Source organism: Tachyglossus aculeatus, chromosome X1 (assembly GCF_015852505.1).
Source record: "Tachyglossus aculeatus isolate mTacAcu1 chromosome X1, mTacAcu1.pri, whole genome shotgun sequence".
Taxonomy (NCBI): domain Eukaryota; kingdom Metazoa; phylum Chordata; class Mammalia; order Monotremata; family Tachyglossidae; genus Tachyglossus; species Tachyglossus aculeatus.
Window position 1 is genome coordinate 6345700 of NC_052101.1, and position 26266 is coordinate 6371965.

Here is a 26266-nt window from a genome sequence, read left to right on the forward strand (position 1 = left end):
AGTTCTGCTAGATTGCACTCTCTCAAGTGCTTAGTACACTACTCTGCACACAATCAGTCCTAAACGAATACCACTGATTGATGGACTAATTGATTAAGACCAGGGATGGTGGCTTTTTCTTGTATTATACTCTCCCCAGTATCTAGTACAGTGACTTACCCAAAATTGGCACTCAATAAACGCTGTTGGATAAATGCTTTCTGTTTGGTGGAAGAAATGCCCAACATAATTCCAGGAAATTCATGGAATGAAAGCTCGTGGCAGTTTATGTTGGGAAAAAACATTTATATATATATTTTAGCATCATTATAAGGCCTTCTTGTGGTTGGAGGATTGAGTGCTTTGAGGGAGAAACCCTATAGATCCTTCTTGTTATCCATTAGACTCCCTGGCAATTAGGGGAAGGGATTTTTGAATTGATTCTGAGGGTGGGTTTAGAGGAGGTCAAGTGCCATTTTCATTTGTCTCTTCTGATCGGCATATTAAGTCCAAAAGATTTCTGATCAGTGAACCAAGGTTCCACATGGGTACCTTGCGTTGAATCTGAACTGTGTCACTTTATCTTTCCACAAGAATCTGAGGACTTTGTTTCGAATACCATTTAAAGGGAAGCCTCAAAGTCTTACTTCAATTTCCAGGCTTCATTTCACATTGTCTCTTTCCCCCAGCTTCTTACATCTGTGTTGATACAGCAATCTAACCATGCAGGATACTAGGTTAGAAGGTGTAGGTTTGGACGTGTATGGTTTATGAATTCATATTGCTGTAGATCTATACATATTATTGAACACCCAATGACCTGAAGAACCAGTAGATTATAAGATCGTGTCTACCAACTCTACAGTTCGTTTATTCTGTGGTATTTATTGAGCACTTGCTGTGTGCAGAGCACTATACTAAGCATTTGGGAGAATACAACAATAAGCCGACAGATTTCCGGCCTACAACAAACAATACAGTACCCTCCCAAGCATTATATTATCAGTCCCCTGCACACATTAACTGCTCAAAAATACCGCTTCTGGATTGGTTGTACTAGATTGAATTGAAGATGCAGGAAATACAGTTTATAGTTTTTACAACTGTATTGTCAGCATTATTTAATCTTTGCAAATCCTATTGGCTGCAAGTGATACTTAATAGTCCAAGAAAGAAATTTTAATCCTACAATCATTCATCTTCTTTCTTACGTAGTATCTGGGAAGCATTTCAGTGACATTTTGGCAAAAGAGAGTGGATCTCCAGTTGATTACCTGCATGTTAGTAGGTCTGCAGAGACACTAAGCAGGGAATAGTTTGGTTATTAATACATCATTAATCAGAGTGCCTTAATTTACAAAGCAATAAGATACTGTAATGCTCGTAATTAACTGCAATGATTCAGTGCTCGTACATTGGAGTACGGCTTGATAAAGTTTTCAAATTAGTTACAGTTCATTTATCTTTATTGAAATTGCATAAAATACTGCTCACGGAACAGCACCATGTCACTCAATTGAAAATAAAGGAATGTTCATTTACCTAACCAGTGATTCTCCTTCTAATTAGTTACGTATTTCGGTAGTTCACCAGGATGGCACAACCGAATGAATATGCTAATTGATGCTTTTATAAAAATCTATAGTTCGGAAAGATCTGGTTATGCTTTGGGGATTTATGATCCTCAGTAAAATTTCTATTTCTTCTGTTTTAAAATTTCAGGGAAAAGGAATTTCATTACAAAGAATGACACAATTATTATTGTTATCATTGTTATTATTATGTGGTGTCGAGTCATTTCTGATTCATAGTGACTCCATGGGTATGATTTCTCTAGAATGTCCCATCCTCTGCTATAATCCACAACCTTTCTAATGGTTCTTCTCTTATCATTATTCTGGTCTCTACCCATCTAGCTGCCAGTCTGCCTCTTCCATGTTTTCTCTGGACTTTTCCTAGCATTAGTGTCCTATACACAGAGCACTGTAATAGGCACTTGAGAAAGTACAATATAATAAAACTGGTAGACACAGTCCCTGTCCACAAGGAGCTAACAGTCTACAGGAAGAGACAAACACTAAAATAATTCAAAAGTAGTAGAGTATAAAATTATGTTTGTAAGTGCTGTGGAGCTGGTGTGAGTATCAGTACAGTACATTCCCAAGTGCATAGGCAATGCAGGGGAAAAGGTTAGGTAGGGGATATGAGGGCTTAGAAAATATTAAAATAAATTACTCAAGAATCAAACAGTCATTTGAATTTATCAAGAACTTACTGTGGGCTGAGCACAGTACTAAACTCCTGGAAGAGTCAAATTTAACGGAGTTGGTAGACATATTCTTTGCCCACAAGGAGCTTACAGTCTTGAGGGGGAATAATATTATGAGGTAAAGAAATGTGCATGAAATACCTGTTGTTGCAGACACCAGTGATAAACCTGTATTTATTGGCTAAGCAGGTATTTGGGCATTTTGGCGGTAACATGAAAGGCAGGCATCCAGATACATTGGCAATGATGTTCATCACGGCACTTGGTAAAACATCTGGAAAAAGCAAGTTAGTACTTTTAGAGACCTACGTTATCCCTAACATTTCTAATAGCTATATTTTTAAATGTCACCTTGAGACCATTTTCTAACTTTTTAAGAAATTTCACATCTGTCCAATCAGTGGGTAGATCTTTGACCTTTTGAGTGGGTACTCATGTACAGATTATAGATTTTACTGGATGGCTGGAAGAAGAGTTAATTGCACATGCTACCTATAAAACTAGGTCTTCCTCCTCTCCCACGTGTCACCGATATTATTCAGTTAAAATGTACAGAATGCTTCTCATGCAGTAAACCCATATGATTTTCATTAATTATACAGTATTTTGGGGGAATAAAGGTGCTAAAATAATTTTTGTCCCAAAAAACATGTCATTTTGGAAAGATTCTGCTTCTCCTCCTTTATTATTAGTTGGGATTTTTTTTTTTCCTGTTCCCTTTTCTAATTCTCTAGACACCCATAGAAAGTACAATTCAGCATTTACATATCTATTATTTAGCACTGACTTGCTGATCCTCCCACATTACCAGGAAAATTCTACTTTATTATGTTATTAAGTTAATATGTATTTTCTTCATTGAAATTGAAATCAGCATCTTCTTTAGTTTTCCTTCCCCTTACAGTTACTCAAATGAATTAATCAGGTAGAATTCTTCAAGAATGAAGTAATTTGTCCTCTCTATGTTCCCCCATCCTCTCAGAATTCCTTCCTCCTCTGGCGTTTCCCCACTGTTTTTCTAAATGTGGATGATTTGCCCTTCATTAAAAAAATGGAAAATAACAGTGGTTTCCATTTTGATTCCATGATCCCAAAGAAAAATGGTGTAATCCAAATGCAAGTAGAGGATGATTACAGTCCCTTCTCTACCAGCCAATCAACTCATCGATGGTATTTAATGATGATGATGGTATTTGTTAAGCACTTACTCTGTGCCAATCACTGTTTAATGAGTGCTTACTGTGTGCAGAGCACTGGGCAGAGCACTTGAGAGAGTATAATTGAGTTGGAAGACCCAATCCTTGACCTCTGGAATAAGCCTTGTTGATTATTACCTTTTCAAATGCTATTTTTGGTATTTCCCTGGTTTAGTTCTATATTTATTAGATCCATTAGATAGCAAGCTCCTTAAGGACAGGGTATGGATACTTTGCACTTCGTGGTTGCTCAGTAAATACCACTGTTTCATTAATTTCCCCCTCTGGCCCTACAGATAGTAATAATAGTAATAGTAATAATAGTAATAATAATTAATATGCTGTTCTGCACACAGTAAGTGCTCAATAAATACGATTGATGATGAGTAATAATCATGGTATTGTTTAAGCACTTACTATGTGCCAAGCACTGTTCTAAGCACTGGAGTAGATACGGTTATCAGGTTGTCCCACGTGGGGCTCACAGTCTTCATCCCCATTTTACAGATGAGGGCACAGAGAAGTGAAGTGACTTGCCCAAAGTCACACAGCTGACAAGCGGTGGAGTTGGGATTAGAACCCATGACCTCTGACTCCCAATCTCGTGCTCTTTCCACTAAAGCATGCTGCTTCTCACAATAATGATGGTATTTGTTAAGTGCTTACTATGTGCTAAGCACTGTTCTTAGCCCTGGGGTAGATACAAGGGAATCAAGTTGTCCCTCATGGGGCTCACAGTCTTAATCCCCATTTTACAGATGAGGGAACTGAGGCACAGAGAAGTTAAGTGACTCGCCCAAAGTCACACAGCTGATAAGTGGTGGGGTGGGGATTAGAACCCATGACATTTTAGACTGTGAGCCCACTGTTAGGTAGGGACTGTCTCTATATGTTGCCAACTTGTACTTCCCAAGTGCTTAATACAGTGCTCTGCACACAGTAAGCGCTCAATAAATACGATTGATTGATTGATTGACCTCTGACTCTCAAGCCCAGGCTCTTTTCTCTAGATAATGGCCTCTCCGTGGGTAGAGTCTGTCTTCACTTGGAATAATCTCCATATATTCCCCAGCTACTGGTAGAGCACTATATGCATTTTAGGTTCGCAATAATATTTTTGATAATGTCCAAGGTATAATCACTTGCTAACCCAACTCTATCTTTGAATCTTTCCAAAAATGTTTCTATTCCTCACTCTGCTGAAAATGTGTTTCTTAGTTTCCAGCAATTGTTTGATGCCCCAATCAAAGTGTAAATTCTTCATTGTTCTTTACTTTCTTCAGCGTCTGTCTCCCTTCTCTCTTTCTTATAAATCTCTTCCACATGGTGTGACACGAATGTTCTTCTTATTCCTCCCACCTATTTCACCATTCCTTCTTACTGTCTTAAACTATGTGAATAATAGTAGAATATGACAAAAAAATTGATCATCATCTTGCAATACCTTTCCACACATATAATCACCCTACTTTTAAAAAGGTATTTGTTAAGCAGCGTGGCTTAGTGGAAAGAGTACGGGCTTGGGATTCAGAGGTTGTGGGTTCTAATCCCGGCTCAACCACTCGTCAGCCGTGTGACTTTAGGCAAGTCACTTAACTTCTCTTTGCCTCAATTCCCTCATCTGTAAAATGGGGATTAAGACTGTGAGCCCCCCGTGGGACAACCTGTTTGCCTTGTATCTTCCTTCGTGTTTAGAACAGTGCTTGGCACATAGTAAGTGCTTAACAAATACCAACACTGTTATTATTATTAAGCACTTACTATGTTCTAAGCAGGTACTAAGCACTAGATTTAGATAGAAGCCCATCAGGTTGGCTACAGTCCATGCCCCACATGGGGCTCCCAGTCTTAATCCCCGTTTTACAACTGAGGCACAGAAAAATTAAGCGACTTGCTCAAGGTCACAGCATAGCCTAGTTTATAGACCAGGAGCCTAGGAGTCAGAATAACTTGGATTTTAATCCTGGTTCTGCTGTGTGACCTTGGGCAAGTCACCTCACTTTTCTGTCCCTCAGTTACCTTATCCGTAATAAGGGGATGAAGATTGTGAGCCCCTTATGGGGCAGGGACTGTGTCCAACAGGATTAGCTTGTATCTATTCCAGCGCTTAGAACATTGCTTGACACACAGTAAGCGCTTAACAAATACAAATCAAATACAACAAATACAAATACAAACAAATACAAATCCCCATGATTAACAAATCATGGGGATTGAGACTGTGAGCCCCATGGGGGTCAATCTGATTAGCTTGTATCTATTCCAACACTTACTATAGTGCCTAGAACATATAAAACTCAGTAAATAGAATCATACCTGCAAGCAACCAATACTCCACTCTGTATCATTCATAAAAGAATTACATTTCAAACAAATGATTTAAAGAAGAATATCTCTGAAATGCATGGTTTTATGAAAGAGCATTGTACGAAACAAGTTAATAGAAAAGAGAATCTTTTTCCAGTTTTGTACCAGGCATTCTGAGTTTAAAATGGATCAAAAACATCTGCGCATATAGCTTTAATTCTATTCATCCTGACAATTTTGACATCTGTCTACATGTTTTGTTTTGTTGTCTGTTTCCCCCTTACAATAATAATAATAATAATGGCATTTATTAAGTGCTTACTATGTGCAAAGCACCCTAGGACTGTGAGCCCATTGTTGGATAGGGACCGTCTCTATATGTTGCTGACTTGTACTTCCCAAGCGCTTAGTACAGTGCTCTACACACAGTAAGCACTCAATAAATCTGATTGAATGAAAGAATGAATCTTTCATCAGCTGTGGAATTGTGTATGCCATCCTGGGCATTTACAATATTTTTGGTTGGCAGTGACTGCTAATGTTTTTATGGAATAAGGTTAATCAGGCAATCATTCAAGCTTATTGAATGCTTACTGTGTGCAGAACACTGTACTAAGCGCTTGGCAGAGTACAATACCCTCCCCTCCCCATCTCCCCAACTCGCCCCCTTTGCACCCCTCCCTGCCTCACAGCACTTGTGTGTACATGTACATAGTTATAATTCCATTTATTTATATTAATGCCCATTTACTTATTCTGATATGTGTATGTAGCTATAATTCTATTTATTTATATTGATACTATTGATGCCTATTTATACGTTTTGATGTCTGTCTCCCCCTTTCTAGACTGTGAGCCCGTTGTGGGTAGGGATTGTCTCTCTTTGTTGCTGCATTGTACTTTTCAAGCGCTTAGTACAATGCTTTGCACACAGTAAGTGCTCAATAAATGCGATTGAATGAATGAACGAATGAAGGTGCAGTATAGCAAGCTGCGTTGTCCAAATCCTAGAAGGGATCTCAATCTAAACTCACAGAGAATTCTTCGAAGGGAAATCCCATTTACCATTTACAAGATGCTTTCAGAATGGAGTCTTTCTTCCCTTCCACAGCACCTGTATATATGTATATATGTTTGTACATATTTATTATTCTATTTATTTATTTGTTTATTTATTTTACTTGTACATATCTATTGTATTTATTTTATTTTGTTAGTATGTTTGGTTTTGTTCTCTGCCTCCCCCTTTTAGACTGTGAGCCCACTGTTGGGTAGGGACTGTCTCTGTGTTGCCAACTTGTACTTCCCAAGTGCTTAGTACAGTGCTCTGCACACAGTAAGCGCTCAATAAATACAATTGATTGATTGATTGTGTTCTTTGAGTCTGAGAGTTGATACTGACAGTACGTCTGCTGGAAGCATTCATTAATTCATTGAATTATATTTATCGAGCGCTTACTGTGTGCAGATCACTGTACTAAGCGCTTGGGCAGTACAAGTTGGCAACATAGAGAGATGGTCCCTAGCCAAAAACGAGCTCACAGTCTAGAAGACAGAAGAGGAAGAATCCTTCCAAATGCCACAGCTCTTTCATAAAGGAAATGACCCTTGAGAATTAAACAGGGGTGGGAGGAGGGTTTTGCCAGTTTTTGTGTGAATAGTCACCTGTTGGATGCAGCAGTCTTTGGTGGCTTTTGCCAACTTTTCCTTTCATCGCTCGCACCGAGGCCTCCATTATTTCGGCTGCCCGGGAAACATCTTGGCTGGCCCGTTCCGGGCTTTTTGAAAAGGCAAAGAGCTGAGCTGGAGACGTTACTTCCCTCCTTTTGAGATTTCTGTATGATAGGAAGAGAAGGTTTAACACTTTAATTTAGGACTTAGTAAAGACGTTGTCCAAAAGAACAGAGCGGAATAAATTGATCAATCAACGAATGGCATGTATGAGTGCTTTTTGTCTCCTAAGCCCTGTACTACGCTACTAGAGAATCAATCAATCAATCAGTCATATTTATTGAGCACTTACTGTGTGCAGAGCACTGTACTAAGCACTTGGGAAGTACAAGTTGGCAACATATAGAGACGGTCCCTACCCAACAGTGGGCTCACAGTCTAGAGAAGCAGCGTGGGTCAGTGGAAAGAGCACGGGCTTTGGAGTCAGAGGTCATGGGTTCAAATCCCGGCTCCGCCAATTGTCAGCTGTGTGACTTTGGACAAGTAACTTAACTTCTCTGTGCCTCAGTTCCCTCATCTGGAAAATGGGGATTAAGGCTGTGAGGCCCCTGTGGGACAACCTGATCACCTTGTAACCTCCCCAGTGCTTAGAACAGTGCTTTGCACTTAGTAAGCACTTAATAAATGCCATTATCATTATTATTACGCTACTGGGAGAGCATAATAGAGGAAATAAACATGATCTATGTTTTCAAGGAGCATAGAATCTAGTGAGGGCAATAGGTCATTGAAATAAATTACAGTATATACTCGGCTGTATAAGGTAATAAACAGGAGTGCTGTGGAAGAGTGAGGTGCTTTAGGGGCTAAAAATTTAGGTCTCTAGGTGGAGGAGAAGAAAATAGAAATAAGGTTTGGAGAGGAGAGATTAGTCAGGGAAGGCTACCTGAAGGAGATATAAATTTAGCAGGACTTTGAAGATGGGGAGAGTGACATTCTTTCAGATATTGAGGAGGGAGTTCCAGGAAGAAAGGAGGTAAAATAAAATACATCTTGTGGTATTTGTTAAGCCAGGCACTGTACTAAGCACAAGGGTGGATACAAGCAAATCAGGTTGGACACAGTCCCCGTCCCACATGGGGCTCTCAGTCTTAATTTCCCATTTTACCAATGAAATAACTGAGGCACAGAGAAGTGAAGCGACATGCCCAAGGCCACACACTAATGAAAAATCGCGTTCATGTGCAAGGCCTTATAAATTCATTACAGGTAGAAACGTGATTACTTTGGTTCCCTCACAGGCAAACTAGAGTTCTTAAAAACCTTTAACTTCATTTCCCATTTAAGCAATTCTGGCATTTGGTTGAATTTTAAGACACGTTCTGCATCCTGGAACTTCAGTTGCCAGTGCCTTTTTCACTCGGCCTCACCCTCCCTCTTCAGATTCTGCCTTCCTCTTTCCCTAGGTCAGTGGCTCTAAAAAATTCCATCCCTTGAACTTCTTGAAGGTTCTCGCTACACTTTTCATACGTGGTTTCCCTTGTGATGCATGAAGTGTCATCTCTCTGGCAGTTTTTGTCCTGTTAATAATCAATTATTTCCTTGAAAGATGCTCCAACCTACTTGTATTCAGTAGGATTATTAGCTGGTGCCTTTGTTCCCTTATATATATTTATAGTTAGATTATATTCCAACGTGGCTTACTGGAAAGAGCACGGGCTTTGGAGTCAGAGGTCGTGGGTTCTATTCCTGGCTCCACCACTTCTCAGCTGTCTGATTTTGGGCAAGTCACTTAACTTCTCTGTGCTTCAGTTACCTCATCTGGAAAATGGGGATTAAGACTGTGAGCCCCACATGGGACAACCTGATTACCTTGTATCTACCCCAGCACTTAGAACAGTGCTTGGTAAATAGTAAGTGCTTAACAAATACCGTCATTATTATTATTTTGTGTCAAAGATTTAAAGTTTTTCACCTCTCTAACTTTTTCTAAGGCAGGGATATTTTTCGTACCAAAAATGCACATCAATCAATCAATCAATCACCTTGCCCCCTCCTATATCACCTCGCTAATTTCCTAATACAAACCAACCTTACACTTTTCTCCTTAATACAAACTTAATAATAATAATAATAATGGCATTTCTTAAGTGCTTACTGTGTGCAAAGTACTGTTCTAAGCGCTGGGGAGGTTACAAGGTGATCAGGTTGTCCCACGGAGGGCTCACAGTCTTAATCCCCATTTTCCAGATGAGGGAACTGAGGCCCAGAGAAGTTAAGTGATTTGCCCAAAGTCACACAGCAGACAAGCAGCAGAGCCGGCATTTGAACTCATGACCTCTGACTCCAAAGCCTGTGCTCTTTCCACTGAGCCACGCTGCTTCGTGCATCTCATCTATCTCACCGCTGACTTCTGGGCCCACGTTCTGCCTCTGTCTTGGAAAGCCCTTCCTCCTCATATCCAGCAGACAATTACTCTTCCCCTCCTTCAAAGCCTTATTGAAGGCACATCTCCAAGAGAGCTTCCCTGACTAAGGCCTCCTTTCCTAATCATCATCATCATCATCATCAATCATATTTATTGAGTGCTTACTGTGTGCAGAGCACTGTACTAAGCGCTTGGGAAGTACAAATTGGCAACATATAGAGACAGTCCCTACCCAACAGTGGGCTCACAGTCTAAAAGGGGGAGACAAAACCAAACATACTACAAAATAAAATAAATAGAATAGATATGTACAAGTAAAATAAATAAATAAATAAATTAATTAATTAATTAATATCTTCAACTAATCTTCAACTCCCTTCTACATCGCCTTGAAATGCTCCCTTTCCTCATCCCATCTCCCAACCTCACAGCATTTATGAACACACTTGTCATTTATTTATTTCTATTATTGTCTGTCTCCCTCTTTAGACCTTAAGCCTGTTTGTGGGAGGGGAAGAAGCAGCGTTCTTTAGTGGAAAGAGCCCGGGCTTGGGATTCTGGAGGTTGTGGGTTCTAATCCTGGTTCTGCCACTTATCAACCGTGTGACTTTGGGCAAGTCACTTCACTTCTCTGGGCCTCGGTTACCTCATCTATAAAATGGGGATGAAGACTGTGAGTCCCATGTGGGACAAACTGATTACCTTGTATCTACCCCAGTGCTTAGAACTGTACTTGGCACATAGTAAGCACTTAACAAATACTGTATTATTATTATTAATGTGTCTATTATATTGTCATATTGTACTCCCCCAAATGAGCACAGAGTAAGTGCTCAATAAATAATTCACTGACTGACTGACAAAGATATAATAGACATAAAATTATAGGTAGGCCTGGGGCATTTCAACCCTAGGGTGACTGGATGAGGATGGCAGTTTGGAGAGTTACCCACTCTGAGTATGGAATATTATATCTGCATGGAATAGCTAGCTTTATACACAACAACCTCTACAACTTTCTCCAGAGGAACAGATGCCAAACATTCACTACAAAAGCTCAACCAGGTCATTTTCTTCTTTTAACAGCAACTGGACAAGACCGCAAACCCAAAACAAGACCACAAACCCAAAACAAGACCACCAGTTTGGTATGGGTGTCAAGAGTAATCAGAGAGATTAAGCCACTTGTTGAGCGGAAAAATAAAGGATTAAAAAAAGAGAATGAAGGCACAAACTAATAATCCCAATGAATACGAGACAAGTATGTTGGGGTTTCCTTCAAGGAATGAAATGATTAGAAACAATTTGGTCAGCACTAAAGTTTGCCAGTTTGTGCACACTAACCCATTAACGTGGCTTCGTTCCTCAGGCTTTGCGTGCTGAGAAACTCTCTGAAAATAGATACCTGATAGCATTGTTATAGAAAGAAAACCTGTGGGCATCCTTGCCAGAAGATATTTAAAGCTAAGAAACTTCTAGGTTAATGGTTCTAAAGCAAGCATGGCTCAGTGGAGAACAAAATGTCAAGAGTAGTTGACTCTCTAGGGTAAAAGTCATATCTACTAGAGTGTGTGGCAACTCTAACACATCGTCTAAATTCATGGTCTAAATATCAGAGAGTTGAAAATGAGCTCAATAAATCATTTGGCCAGCCTTCTACCTCAAGGGAAGATAGATGCCAAACGGATCAGATACAATCCCTCTCCTGCACAAAAGTAACACTGTAATAGGGAAGGAGAGCGGACAATTTGACTCCACTCTATAGATAAGGGAAAAAGAGGACCAGAGAGAATAATAATAATAATGATGGTATTTGTTAAGCGCTTACTATTAAGCACTGGAGTAGATACAAGGTCATCAGGTTGTCCCACTTGGGGCTCACAGTCTTAATCCCCATTTTACAGATGAGGTCACTGAGGCCCGGAGAAGTTAAGTGACTTGCCCAAAGTCACACAGCTGACAGAAGCAACGTGGCTCAGTGGAAAGAGCCCAGGCTTTGGAGTCAGAGGTCATGGGTTCGAATTTGGGCTCTGCCAATTGTCAATCAATCATCATCATCATCATCAATCGTATTTATTGAGTGCTTATTGTGTGCAGAGCACTGTACTAAGCGCTTGGGAAGTACAAATTGGCAACATATAGAGACAGTCCCAACCCAACAGTGGGCTTACAGTCTAAAGGGGGAGACAGAGAACAAAACAAAACCTTCAGAGATCAGTTATAGGATCATGACCATTGTGGTGACCTTCCTTGATCAGTTTGGCAATAAATTGGTAATTTCTACTTCTGAGAATTGCCGGTTGGAGCCACCAGCAGAGAATAAAGTGGCTTCTTGATGCTTTCGAGCACCATCTTGGTTTGACATCCCCCAGGGCTGAAAAAGCTGATCATCATCAGAGACTGAGACTGAGAGTCACAATCAGTCAATTGTATTTATTGAGAGCTTACTGTGTGCAGAGCACTGTACTAAGCACCGGAGAGAATACAGTAAAACAATAAACATATTCCGTTGCCCACAATGAGTTTACAGTCTAGTGGAGAGGTCCAGTTTCTAATCCTAGCTCTGCTGTTAAACTGCTGTATGAACCTGAGCAAGTCACTTCACTTTTCTGGACCTTTATCTGTAAAATAGGGATAAAATGCCTGCTCTCCCTCCCTCTTAGATTGAAAGCCCTGTGTAGGTCAGGGACCAGGTCTGATTATCCATCCCGGGATTTAGAACAGTTCTTTGTCAAATGGTGAGTTCTTAATAAATGCCAAAATAATAGTAATTATAATTGCTATCATTGGATGTTTCATCGCATGCCTGGACAATGACCCCAAAACATGGAGTAAAGTTCTTATCCCTCATGGATTGGGAACAGAAATAGAAATGTTTTAATTTGATTAATAATAATAATAATAATAATAATGATAATAATAATGACATTTGTTAAGCACTTACTACAAGCAAAGCACTGTTCTAAGCGCTGGGGGGATTACAAGGTGATCAGATTGTCCCACATGGGGCTCACAGTCAATCCCCATTTTACAGACGAGGAAACTGAGGCACAGAGAAGTCAAGTGCCTTGCCCAAAGTCACACAGCTGACAAGTGGCGGAACCTGGATTAGAATCCATGACCTCTGACTCCCAAGCCCAGGCTTTTTCCACTGAGCCATGCTGATTCAAAGAAGGAGTTACCTTTAAGACAGAATGAAAAGGCATTTATTCCGTAGTCGGTGGCTTATCAGTAAATGGAGTGCTGGTTGTCATAAATGATAAAAGTTCTCCATTTTGTCAAAGGCAAATATATTCAGAAATAATCGTGATGAGAAATTTCTTAATTATTCAGTCCAGGAGGTAATGAGCTCATAATTAAATTTCAGTTTACCTTTTCATTGTATTGTATATAGCATTATCTACCATGTGCTTCTTTTCTTCAACAATATTGGTGATATGTGATTCTTTGGTTTCTTCTGCGGAATAAAATTAAAATGATTACAGTTCATTCATTTATTCATTCATTGTTAGTTATTGAGTGCTTACTATGTACAGAGCACTGTACTAAGAACTTGGGAGAATACAGTTGAATGCATTCAATTCAACAATACCATTTTCAACTTTCTCTGAGCACACAGCATCTGAGCTACATTGAAGATTAAATTCCTGAAACCAAGTGAAAGGTTGGAAAATTATCTACTGTTAACCAATCTGTCCAGATAGATTAATCAGACTACATGAGGCACTTGATAAATTTAAAGACATGTATGTATTTAAAGCACATGTATCTTTTGAATACCAAGAGGCAGAATAAAAAACAGCAAGTAGCAAAATGGCCAGGACATCATCAGGATGGTTAAAGACAATCCTTATACCATAATAATTGCTTAGCACAGTGCTCTGTACACAGTAAGCACTCAATAAAGACGATTAAATGAATGAATTGGGCACAGTTCCATGCATGGATTAGGCTTGAATGCCAGCTGCAGCCTGGAAGTGGAAAGTGGAAGGCAGCTTTTCACACATACATACATAACACGCAACCACGCAAAACCTTTTCTTAGTCTTCCTATCCTTTGAGGTAATAAATGGAAATGTCATTGAAAGGCAGCAGTTTTCATTAGAGATGAATAGGTGAAGAGGTTGCCTCTGAAAATACCCTGAAATTATTCAACTCTCATAAATCGTAATTTTCAATGAAAATAAAGAATGTTTCATTTATTTGTCACAACAAAAGGCAACATATGAAGGCTTAGGCCAAACCAGAATCTTTGAACATTAACACAAAACAGCATTTAAGCGTCTGGGTGCAGAGTTCCCCCTGATTTAATATAAAAAAATTTTTTTGGGAGGGGGTTGGTTTATTACCACCCTGAGTTTGAACTTTCCTCTAATCTTGACTATCTGATTTATTTAGAGTAGTCTGGGTATACTGGGTAAATTCTTCTATTCAAATACGACATGTCTTCCTAAATTTCTTCCAATCTGTAGAAGGTGATTCTCCTTCCAGTTCAATTTATTCATATTATTTCCCTTCAACAGCAAAAATTTTGGAAGATATAGCCTATAAAGATATTTGCATATTGACAAAAACATCATAAACATATATGAGTGGCTTTCCTTGGAAAAGATTAGTCATACCCCATCATAATTAGTGCTTGAGATTATTTTTTTCTTTAAATTAAATGTTAAAATGCCTATCCTCTCCACTCCCTTCTGCAAATAAGATTAGATTTTGTTACTAGGAAATAACCAATGGCAGATGTTCAAAGAAGAACAATCCCAGCAAAACCAACACAGAACATGAAAACGAATCTTCCACATAGCCTCTGTCTCAATAGCCTGATGAACCTGTCATCACCTTTGGGATCTTTATATCTCTCCCTTGCCAACTTTAGGCACTTTTGTTAATATAGTTGCCCCGGGATACTGCAGAATGACCCGATTTTCCCCCGATCCCTTATATTCTGAACTAGCTGACATCAAATTCCCGCAGATCTAGTTGCAGATCTGTATCCTTTAAGACCTTCATATTCACCTAACCCTCAATCCCACAGCACTTAGGTCCATTTCCTCTAGGCTGTGAGCTCTCCTAGACTGTAAGCCCCCTCTACACTGTAAACTCACTATGGGCAGGACACTTTTCTATCAACTCTATCATATTGTACTCTCCCAAGAACTTAGTACAGTGCTCTGCAGACAGCAAGTGCTTAATAAGTATGATTGCTATCCCCCCTACTAGCCTGTAAGCTCCTTGTGGGCAGGGGTCACATTACCATTCATTCATTCAATCATATTTATTGAGTGGTTACTGTGTGCAGAGCACTGTACTAAGCACTTGGGAAGTACAAGTTGGCAACATATAGAGACGGTCCCTACCCAACAACGGGCTCACAGTCTAGAAGGGGGAGACAGACATCAAAACAAAACATGTAGACAGGTGTCAAAATTGTCAGAACAAATAGAATTAAAGCTATATGCACATCATTAGCAAAATAAATAGAATAGTAAATATGTACAAGAGTAATAAAACTGTACAAATATAAATACAAGTGCTGTGGGGAGGGGAAGGAGGTAGGGCAGAGGGGATGGGGAGGAGGAGAGGGAAAAGTGGGCTTAGTCTGGGAAGGCCTCTTGGAGGAGGTGAGCTCTCAGGAGGGCTTTGAAGGGAGGAAGAGAGCTAGCTTGGCGGAGGTGCGGAGGGAGGGTATTCCAGGCCAGGGGAAGGATGTGGGCTGGGGATAGACGGCAGGACAGGCAAGAAGGAGATACAGTGAGGAGGTTAGCGGCGGCAGTGGAGCGGAGGGTGCGGGCTGGGCTGGAGAAGGAGAGAAGGGAGATGAGGTAGGAGGGGGCGAGGGGATGGAGAGCCTTGAAGCCAAGAGTGAGGAGTTTTTATTTGATTTGTAGGTTGACAGGCAGCCACTGGAGATTTTTGAGGAGGGGAGTAACATGCCCAGAGCGTTTCTGCACAAAGATGATCCAGGCAGCAGAGTGAAGTATAGACTGAACTGGGGAGAGACAGAAGGATGGGAGATTAGAGAGGAGGCCGATGCAGTAATCCAGTTGGGATAGATTGAGAGATTGAGCCAGCAGGGCAGCCGTTTGGGTGGAGAGGAAAGAGTAGATCTTGGCGATGTTGCGGAGGTGAGACTGGCAGGTTTTTGTGATGGATTGAATGTGTGGGGTGAACAAGAGAGCAGAGTCGAGGATGACACCAAGGTTGCGGGCTTGTGAGATGGGAAGGATGGTAGTGCCGTCTACAGTGACGGGAAAGTCAGGGAGAGGGCAGGGATTGGGAGAGAAGATAAGGAGTTCATTCTTGGACTCAGTTTTAAATGGCAGGCAGACATCCAGATAGAGATGTCCTGAAGGCAGGAGGATACATGAGCCTGGAGGGAGGGAGAGAGAGCAGGGGCAGAGATGTAGATTTGGGTGTAGTCAGCGTAGAGATGATAGTTGAAGCTGTAGGAGCAAATGAGTTCACCAAGGGAGTGAGTGTAGATAGAGAACAGAACGGGACCAAGAACTGACCCTTGAGGAACCCCTACAGTAAGGGGATGGGAGGGGAGGAGGAGCCCACAAAAGAGACTGAGAATGAACGGCCAGAGATATAAGAGGAGAACCAGGAGAGGACGGAGTCTGTGAAGCCAAGGTCGGATAGCGTGTTGAGGAGAAGGGGGTGGTCCACAGTCTCTAAGGCAGCTGAGAGGTCGAGGAGGATTAGGATAGAGTAGGAGCCATTGGATTTGGCAAGCAGGAGGTCATCAGTGACCTTTGAGAGGGCAGTTTCCGTGGAGTGTAGGGGACGGAAGCCGGATTGGAAGGGGTCAAGGAGAGAGTTGGCATTGAGGAATTTGAGGCAGCGGGTGTTGACAACCGTTATATTGTATTCTCCCAAGTTCTTAGTACAGTGCTCTGCATATAGTTAGTGCTCAGTAAATACAGTTGATTGATGACTTTATGGTTAGCCTGGTTGATTGGGTGAAGTGGTTTCCAATCGCGTGCATGTTTTCTTGAGCATAGGCTCTGTCATCTAAAAACAAGGATTTTCCTCACCAGGTTTCTCTGCTTTTTAAAATTCAGAAAAATTTAGCATTTAGCTAAAATCTGGGTCCTCTTCACGAGGCAATATAGAGTGTGGTTCTAAGAGGGGTGAGAGGGTCTGTCTTCCTCACAAGGCAGAAAGAGCCTTGAAGACAGATATTGTGTGTCTCCCAATCTTGACAATTTCCTCCAGGGTAGGTGTCAATGTTGATGTGGGTCCCTGAGACAGGAACCAGCACAGCCTAGTGGATAAAAACACGGACCTGGAGAGCAGAGGACCTGGGTTTTCATTCTTGCTCCATCACTTGCCTGCTGTGTGACTTTGGCCAAGTCATTTAACATCTCTGTGCCTCAGTTTCCTCAAGTGTAAAATGGGAATTTGATACCTGTTCTCCCATCTACTTGACTCTGAGCCCCTTATGGGAGAGGAACTGTGTCCCACCTGATAAACCCCAGCCCTTAGAACAGTGCTTGATATGTAGTAGGAGCTTACATATCATTTATGCCTCTTCTATGCCTCTGTGAAAGCCTAGGTATTTTTTTATCTTAAGCAGGCATTTTTAAACTCTTTTTTTTTATTACTGCTTCATTCATTCATTCAATCGTGTTTATTGACCACTTACTGTGTGCAGAGCACTGTACTAAGTTCTTGGGAAGTACAAGTTGGCAGCCTATAGAGACGGTCCCTACCCAACAGCGGGCTCACAGTCTAGAAGGGGGAGACAGACAACAAAACAAAACATGTAGACAGGTGACAAAATAGTCAGAACAAATAGAATTAAAGCAAATAGAATTAATTCAGCATGATAACTAGAGGGAAAAGTTGGTGATGTTTGACTGAAGGAACATTCGTAACCATAAGGATGGATATCAAGGAGGGGAACCTTCGATATTCCTTTGATAATACTGTTGGAGAAAGACTAGTCTCCTCAAAGCAAACAACAACAACAAAATCCCCAACCCTGCTCATTTCCTACCTATTTATTAAGTGCTTACTATGTGCAAAGCACTGCTCTAAGCGCTGAACCCTTTAGTACTATATAGAACTCTTATGATACTGGCAGTAACCATGGAGTTTTCTCAACACATTTTCATTTTTGTCCCACGAAGACAAGGATATTTACTGCCTAAATTCAGTGTATAACCTGATTTTACACTTTAAAAATAACTGTTATAGATATTCTGAAGCTGCTGGGGCATACTCAACAATTCAGTTTAGAAAAATGAGTAAATCAATAGTATTTACAGAGCACTTACTATGTCCCAAGCATATTTAAAGGAGAATACTAACTGATTTTTCAATGATTTCTTTCCCTTTTAATCCCATCAGCATCCTTACATTTAACATCCCTTAAAATTAATAAGAGTTTTGAAATCCTAAACCCCATGGTATCAGAAAGTAATCTCTGAATCATGGGTATTACATCCATCTACAGTCGGTGAGCTAATATCATTCATTACTCTAGTGGCTCTAATCAAATATTTCTTTCAAACCCCAAATACTAATTATAAAGTATTGAAAGTGTCCTTCAGGCTTTACCAACAATTAAATAGAAAGGGTACAAAACAGAAAATGAATTTTCATTACTTACCCCTAAAGAAATAATTGCCTTCCAATAAGAAATGGAAGGAAACTGCTGGAAAAGTCATTATCATTGAAATTCCCAAGACAACAAACATTCTCATTCTATGAAAGAACATTAAAAAATAAATGTGCATTAGAAAAGATGATCATGCTTTTCAGAAGGATATCATGAAAAACAAAGCATTAAGGAAAATGACTTGCCAATGATAAACTCCAAAAAAACATTTTCACTGTCATCAAATTGTAAACTATTGCACTACCATTTACTTTCAGTTTCTTTCCCTTAATGCAGATATCAACGATGGCAAATGCACTTCAATGTAATCATATTTAAGTATATTTTTGGTTAAGATCCAAGTTAAATAAATCAAAACAAATACCAGATGAGGAACAAGATTGCGGATTTCAAATGGTGCCTTCATTCCACTACTCACTTTACATTTGAAATCTGCTTCTTTTCAATGTTCAAATTGCAATTTCTCCTAAAGCCTCTGTGCACATCCATCTGATTCGATGAGTAAATTTTCAGTGGTGATTTGAATCTGGAGAGCCTGAGCTAAAAGGCCATTGAACTTCTATGCTATCCCTGACAATAAATCCTGAAGAAACTGAACTTCAAAAAGTAGGTCTCCATAATATAGAGCCACTCAAAACTATCGGGCTTCAGAGATATTTTGTGATATAAAGCGTAAATTTCTTCTAGAAATAGGAAGCAGAAGTTTTACAATCTGACCTCTTTTCCTCCAAGATTAGCCTCCACAATTCAAACGTTATCGTTGGTTGGAACTCCTCTGAAATGTGATCCAGTATATGTGGGTTCTATGCTCTAATGCTCACTCAAACTCTTAGCAAATGAAGTGGTTTCAGTCCTTTGTTTGAGCCTTTACCCGTTGTATTCATTCATTCATTCAATCGTATTTATTGAGCGCTTACTGTGTGCAGAGCACTGCACTAAGCACTTGGGGAGTACAGTGTTTTATACCCGCTTGCTCCCTTGTAATGATTCAAACAAGCCTTGGTTTCATGATTTTTTTTTCTTCCATCTTTACCCGTAGAGAAGAATGAATTGGCTCAACTACAATCTTTCCTCTCCAAGGCTTTGTTCTGCATGGAAGATGACCAAATTGCCCGAGGATAGGCATAAAAGACACACCAAATCCTATCGCCTATCCATCTCAGGATGCAGGAAAAGAAAAAACAAAACAAAGCAAAACAAAAACAACAACTAAGAAATAACTAAGATAGCTGGAGGGAGAAGTTCTTTGACATGGGATGGGGTCAGTGTCCAACCCGATTTATTTGTATTCACCCCAGCACTTAGTACACTGCCTGACATATAGCCAATGCCATAATTATCATTTTATCCAGTAGACTGTAAGCTCCTCTGTAGAATGTAGTCTCCCTGAGGTCAGTGATCACATCTAATTCATTCATTCATTCATTCATTCAATCGTATTTATTGAGCACTTACTGTGTGCACAGAACTGTACTAAGCGCTTGGGAAATACAAGTTGGCAACATATAGAGACGGTACCTACCCAAGGAATTATGGTATTTGTTAAGCGCTTACTATGTGCCAAGCACTGTTCAAAGCACTGGGGTAGTTACAAGGTGATCAGGTTGTCCCACATGGTGCTCACAGTCTTAATCCCCATTTTACAGATGAGGGAACTGAGGCGCAGAGAAGTGAAGTGACTTGCCCAGGGTCACACAGCAGACAAGTGGCAGAGCTGGGATTAGAACGCATGTCCTCTGACTCCCATGCCGGTGCTCTTTCTACTAAGCCATGCTGCTTCTCCAAATCAGTACCACAGATAAGTGGCAGACCCGGGATTAGAACCCATGACCTTCTGATTCCCAGGCCCATGCTCTATTCAATACGCCATACTGCTTCCTCCATCTATCAGCTTGTTGCTCTGCACTTTTCCAAGTGCTTAATAATCAATCAATCATATTTATTGAGCACTGATGATGTGCAGAGCACTGTAGTAAGCACTAGGGAGAGTACTAGAGAGAAGCAGCATGGTTCAGTGGAAAGAGCCCGGGCTTTGGAATCAGAGGTCAAGGGTTCAAATCCCGGCTCCGCCAATTGTCAGCTGTGTGACTTTGGGCAAGTCACTTCACTTCTATGTGCCTCAGTTACATCATCTGTAAAATGGGGATTAAGACTGTGAGCCCCATTTGCGACAAGCTGATCACCTTGTAACCTCCCCAGTGCTTAGAACAGTGCTTTGCACATAGTAAGCGCTTAATAAATGCCATTATTATTATTATTATTACAATAAAACAGAATTAGCAGACATTCCCTACCCATAATGAGCTTACAGTCTAGAGCAGGAGACAGACATTAATATGAATAAATAACTCATAATATAGAATTAAAAGATATATATGTAATAGCGCAGTGCTCTGCACACAGACTGCTCTCAATAAATACCACTGTTTGATTTTATGCTGTGTGGATGTCCTAGCAGGCACATGTGAAATATGTGTGTGTGTGTGTGTTTGTGTGGGCTAGTTACCTGCAATATCAGCGCTTAGAACAGTGCTTTGCACATAGTAAGCACTTAATAAATGCCATCATCACTATTATTATTATTATCTAGATTTCATTCTTGGAAAACTACACTCTCAGCAAACAGGCAGCAGTAGAGAAGCAGCATGGCCTAGTGACTAGAGCACAGGCTTGCGAGTCAGAGGACGTGAGTTCTAATTCATTCAATCGTATTTATTGAGCACTTACTGTGTGCAGAGCACTGTACTAAGCGCTTGGGATGAGTCTGAATCCCGGCTCCGCCTCTTGTCTGCTGTGTGACTTTGGCCAAGTCACTTCGCTTCTCGGTGCTTCAGTTCCCTCATCTGTAAAATGGGGATGAAGACTCTGAGCCCCATGTGGGACAACCTGATCACCTTGCATCTACCCCAGTATAGTGCTTAGCACAGAGTGAGAGCTTAACAAATACCATCATTATTATTATTAATAGTAGTATTCCGTGTATTAAATAGCTAATGAAGTTTTTAACCTGGATCCTTTCTTAATTGCTCTTTTCCCAGATTATTACTATGAAGCACTGCAAGTTAAGAAAATGTGTACGCTACCAAATTTGCCGGAATTATTTCATCACTACTGAAAGGGAAGCAGCGTGGCTCAGTGGAAAGAGGACGGGCTTAGGAGTCAGAGGTCAGGGGTTCAAATTCTGGCTCCACCAATTGTCAGCTGTGTGACTTTGCGCAAGTCACTTCACTTCTCTGGGCCTCAGTTACCTCATCTGTAAAATGGGGATTAAGACTGTGAGACCCCCGTGGGACAACCTGATCACCTTGTAACCTCCCGAGCGCTTAGAACAGTGCTTTGCACATAGTAAGCACTTAATAAATGCCATAAAAAATCTCTGGGGTAGTAACTAAGATGACTAAGCCCTCATTTCCTCTTTTCTCACTCCCTTCTGCACTGCCCGGATTTGCTATCTACCGCAGCACTTAGAACACTGCTCAACATATAGTAAACTGCTTAACAAATGCTTTAAAATCAATCAATCAATCAATCATATTTATTGAGTGCTTACTGTGTGCAGAGCACTGTACTAAGCACTTGGGAAGTACAAGTTGGCAACATAGAGAGACGGTCCCTACCCAACAGTGGGCTCACAGTCTAGAAGTTCGACTCGATGGCAGAAAAGTCAGTGGATCAGTCATTCAATCAATCAGTGGTATTTATTGAATGCTCACTGTGCGCTCTGCATTTCAAAGAGTACAATACAACAAAGTTGGTAGACATGTTCTCTACCCACAAGGAGCTTATAGTCTAGAAGGAGAGTCGGATATTAAAATAAATTATGGGTAGGTACATAGTCACTGTAAGGCTGAGATGGGATGAATTGCAAGTGCTTAAAGTGGAAAAGTACAAGTGCAGGGGTGATAAAGAAGGGAGAGGGAGTAGGGAAAATAAGGGCTTATCAGGGAAGGACTCTGGGTGGAGTTATAATTTTAGGAAGATTTTTGAAGGTGAGGAGAGTGATCGTCTGTTGGATATCAAGGGGGAGGGAGTTCCAGACAGCAAGAGAATGTGGGCATATAGTTGGTGGTGAGATAGATGAGATTGAGATACAATGACAAGGTTGGCATTTAGAGCAGAAAAAGTGAACAGGCTGGGTTGCAGAAGGAAATTGGTGAGGTAAGATAGGAGGGGGCAAGGTGACTGACTGCTTTAAACCGGAGTTTCTGTTTGATATGGCAATGGGTGGGCAACCACTGGAGGTTCCTGAAGGGTGGGGAGGCGTGGACGGAACTAATTTTAGAAAAAATGATCTGGGTAACAGACTGGGGTAGGGAGATGAGCAAGGTGCCCAATGCAGTAGTAAAGGTGGGATAATAATAATGTTGGCATTTGTTAAGTGCTGTCTATGTTAGAGCACTGTTCTAAGCACTAGGGAGGATACAAGGTGATCAGGTTGTCCCAATTGGGGCTCACAGTCTTAATCCCCATTTTCCAGATGAGGGAACTGAGGCACAGAGAAGTTAAGTGACTTGCCCAAAGTCACACAGCTGACAACTGGCGGAGCCGGGATTTGAACCCACGACTTCTGACTCCCAAGCCCAGGCTCTTTCCATCAAGCCATATGATGAGTGTTGGGCCTGTGTAGTGACAGTTTGAATGATGAGGAAAGGGTGGATTTCAGCTGACGCTGTGAAGGGAGAATTCACGGGATTGCGTGACATTGAACACATGGGTTGACTGAGTGATGAGTCAAGGATAATGCCAAGGTTATGTATGGACTTGGGAGACAGGGAAGGTGGTGGTGTTTTCTACAGTCATGGGAAAGTCAGGGGGAGAACACAGTTTGGGTGGGAAAAAGGGCATGTTAAGTTTCAGGTGACGGTGGGATAAACAAGTAGAGATGTCCTGAAGAGAGCAGGAAATGTCAGATTGTAGAAGAGAGAAGGCAGAGCTGGAGATGTAGATTTGGGAATAACCCGGGTAGAGATAAAGCCATGTGAGGGAATATGTTCTCCGAGGGAGTGGGTTTAGATGGAGAATAGAAGGGGACCCAGATGGTATTGAGAGGCAGCATGGCCTAGTGGATAAAGCACAGTCCTGGGAGTCAAGAAGGTCATGAGTTCTAATCTCGGCTCTGCCACTTGTCTGCTGTGTGGCCTTCGGCAAGTCACTTCAATCAATCAATCAATCAATCGTATTTATTGAGCGCTTACTATGTGCAGAGCACTGTACTAAGCACTTGGGAAGTACAAATTGGCAACATATAGAGACAGTCCCTACCCAAACTTCACTTCTCTGTGCCTCGGTTACCTCATCTGTAAAATAAGGATTAAGACTGTGAGCCCCATGAGGGACAGGGACCGTGTTCAAACCAATTTACTCATATTCACCTCAATGCTTAGTATAGTGTCTGGCATACAGTAAGCACTTATAAACAACACAATTATTATGATTATTATTAGATTTGAGCCTTGAGGGACTCCCACAGCTAGGGGATGGGAGGTACAGGAGTAGCCTACAGAGGAGACTGACAATGAGAGTATTATCCCTTAAAAATAATCAGTCTTCAGAGTCTTAACAGCCATTAGCAGGACACTTTAATCAAGAGTTCCTCACAAAGACTGCTGGGGCCTGGATGTCCTGCTAGCCATCAAGTGTTCTCATTTTCAATGCTCTCTTGAGAGTCAGGAATCTTGTGACTAGCCTTTTAGCAAGTTACACAGCGTGACTGAAAGCACTGACAAAAGCTTCATCCCTTTCCTCTCCTTACTTAAAATAAAAGCTCAGAGTACTGGTCAGACTAAAGAAATGTTACAATAAGGCGAAATATGCGCAAGATGTTGAACAAAAAAACCCTACAATGATAGAAATACATTTTCGTATATTTTTGTCACTGTCTCTATCTCCCATGCGCTCGGGAGCACGGTTGTCGATTTTCGCAGTGACGTATCATGTTGTTTGCTCTGTCTGGTGGATTCATTTTCAAATGGATTTTTTTCAGGTAGAATGATTTTGGAAGCCTTCTGGAAAAAAACAGCGCCAGTGAACTGCTGATCCACAGAGCACTGGACAGGGAAGGAAAATATGTCTTGGCGTCTACTGAGTCCTTGAGGTGCGGATCAGCTCAGAAGGGGAGTTAGAATTGGGTTAGGAAGTATAAGGGGGAGGCGGGGCAGAAGGAATAATAATAATGATAATATTCGTAGTTTTCATTCATTCATTAAATCATATTTATTGAGCAATTACTGCGTGTAGAGCACTGTACTAAGCGGTTTGGAAGTACAAGTTGGCAACATATAGACCCTTTTAGACTGTGAGCCCACTGTTGGGCAGGGACTGTCTCTATATGTTGCCAATTCGTACTTCCCAAGCACTTAGTACAGTGCTCTGCACACACTAAGCGCTCAATAAATACGATTGATGATGATGATGATAGACACGGTCTCTACCCAACAACAGGCTCATATTTGTCATCTTACCGTGCTCCAAGTAGTTTAAAAAGTGGTGGGGAAGATTTAAGACAAATCAATCTCCGTCTCATTTGGAGTTCACAGTCCAAGTTGGAGGGAGAACTGGTATTGAACACCCATTATACAGATGAAGAAACTGAGACCCAGAAATGCTCAGTAATTTGCCCAAGATCACAAGCGGCTGCACAAGGGATTAGAATTTAGGTCCTCAAGGCCTGTACTTTTTCCATCAAGCCACACTGCTCATCTCTCTACCTCTGAGAAAGTCACCTGATCTTTTGGCCCAACCTGCAAAACTCTTGTGAATCCAGGAGTTGATTCCCCAACTTCTGCTCCCAGAGATGATGTTCCAAGGATTACTCCACTGCAGGCTTCAATGTGTTATTTCCCTTGAGCCCACTGTTGGGTAGGGACTGTCTCTATATGTTGCCAACTTGTACTTCCCAAGCGCTTAGTACAGTGCTCTGCACACAGTAAGCGCTCAATAAATACGATTGATGATGATCAAGCCATACATCAAATTCTGACTTCTGATTTCAGATCTCTCATGTTGGAACGGTCAATTTCCCCAGAGCTGGAAACTGGCAAATAAAACATACGGAAACCCTGTTGAACTTTAAAAACTTCTTTGGAGAGAATCGTGCTTAAATCAGTAACCAACTCAAGTAGATTATAAAATGGGACACTGGCAAATAAAACATACAGAAACCCTGTTGAACTTTAAAAACTTCTTTGGAGAGAGTCGTGCTTAAATCAGTAACCAACTCAAGTAGATTATACAATGGGACACCCCCTTCATACATTCCTTAAGAAGGAATATTTTTTCATGATGAATCAAAATCAGTCAATCAGTAATTGTTATTGAGCACTAACTGTATTAATTGCTTGGCAGTGTGGCTCAGTGGAAAAGAGCACGACCTCTGTAGTCAGAGGTCATGTGCTCAAATTCCGGCTCTGGCAATTGTCAGTTGTGTGACTTTGGGCAAGTCACTTAACTTCTCTGTGCCTCAGTTACCTCATCTGTAAAATGAGGATTAAGACTGTGAGCCCCCCGTGGGACAACCTGATCACCTTGTGACCTCCCCAGCGCTTAGAACAGTGCTTTGCATAGTAAGCACTTAATAAATGCCATTATTATTTGAGAAGCAGTGTGGTTGAGTGGAAAGAGCACGGCCTTTGGAGTCAGAGGTCATGGGTTCAAATCCCGACTCCACCAATTGTCAGCTGTGTGACTTTAGGCAAGTCACTTAACTTCTCTGTGCCTCAGTTCCCTCATCTGTAAAATGGGGATGAAGACTATGAGACCCACGTGGGACAACCTGATCACCTTGTATC

At 41.0% G+C, this 26266-nt stretch overlaps 1 protein-coding gene across 1 annotated transcript in view; it reads right to left on the reverse strand.

Annotated features, from left to right (window-relative positions):
* Positions 1 to 26266, reverse strand: part of TPO (thyroid peroxidase) — a 93056-nt gene that overhangs the window by 63527 nt on the left and 3263 nt on the right. The window contains exons 2-7 of the mRNA XM_038771652.1: positions 25460 to 25616; positions 24335 to 24484; positions 13443 to 13497; positions 13223 to 13307; positions 7454 to 7586; positions 2390 to 2553 (exon numbers count right to left, since the gene is read on the reverse strand). Of these exons, the coding sequence (XP_038627580.1) occupies positions 2390 to 2553; positions 7454 to 7586; positions 13223 to 13307; positions 13443 to 13497; positions 24335 to 24484; positions 25460 to 25616 (744 nt within the window). The remainder of the gene's footprint in view (positions 1 to 2389; positions 2554 to 7453; positions 7587 to 13222; positions 13308 to 13442; positions 13498 to 24334; positions 24485 to 25459; positions 25617 to 26266) is intronic.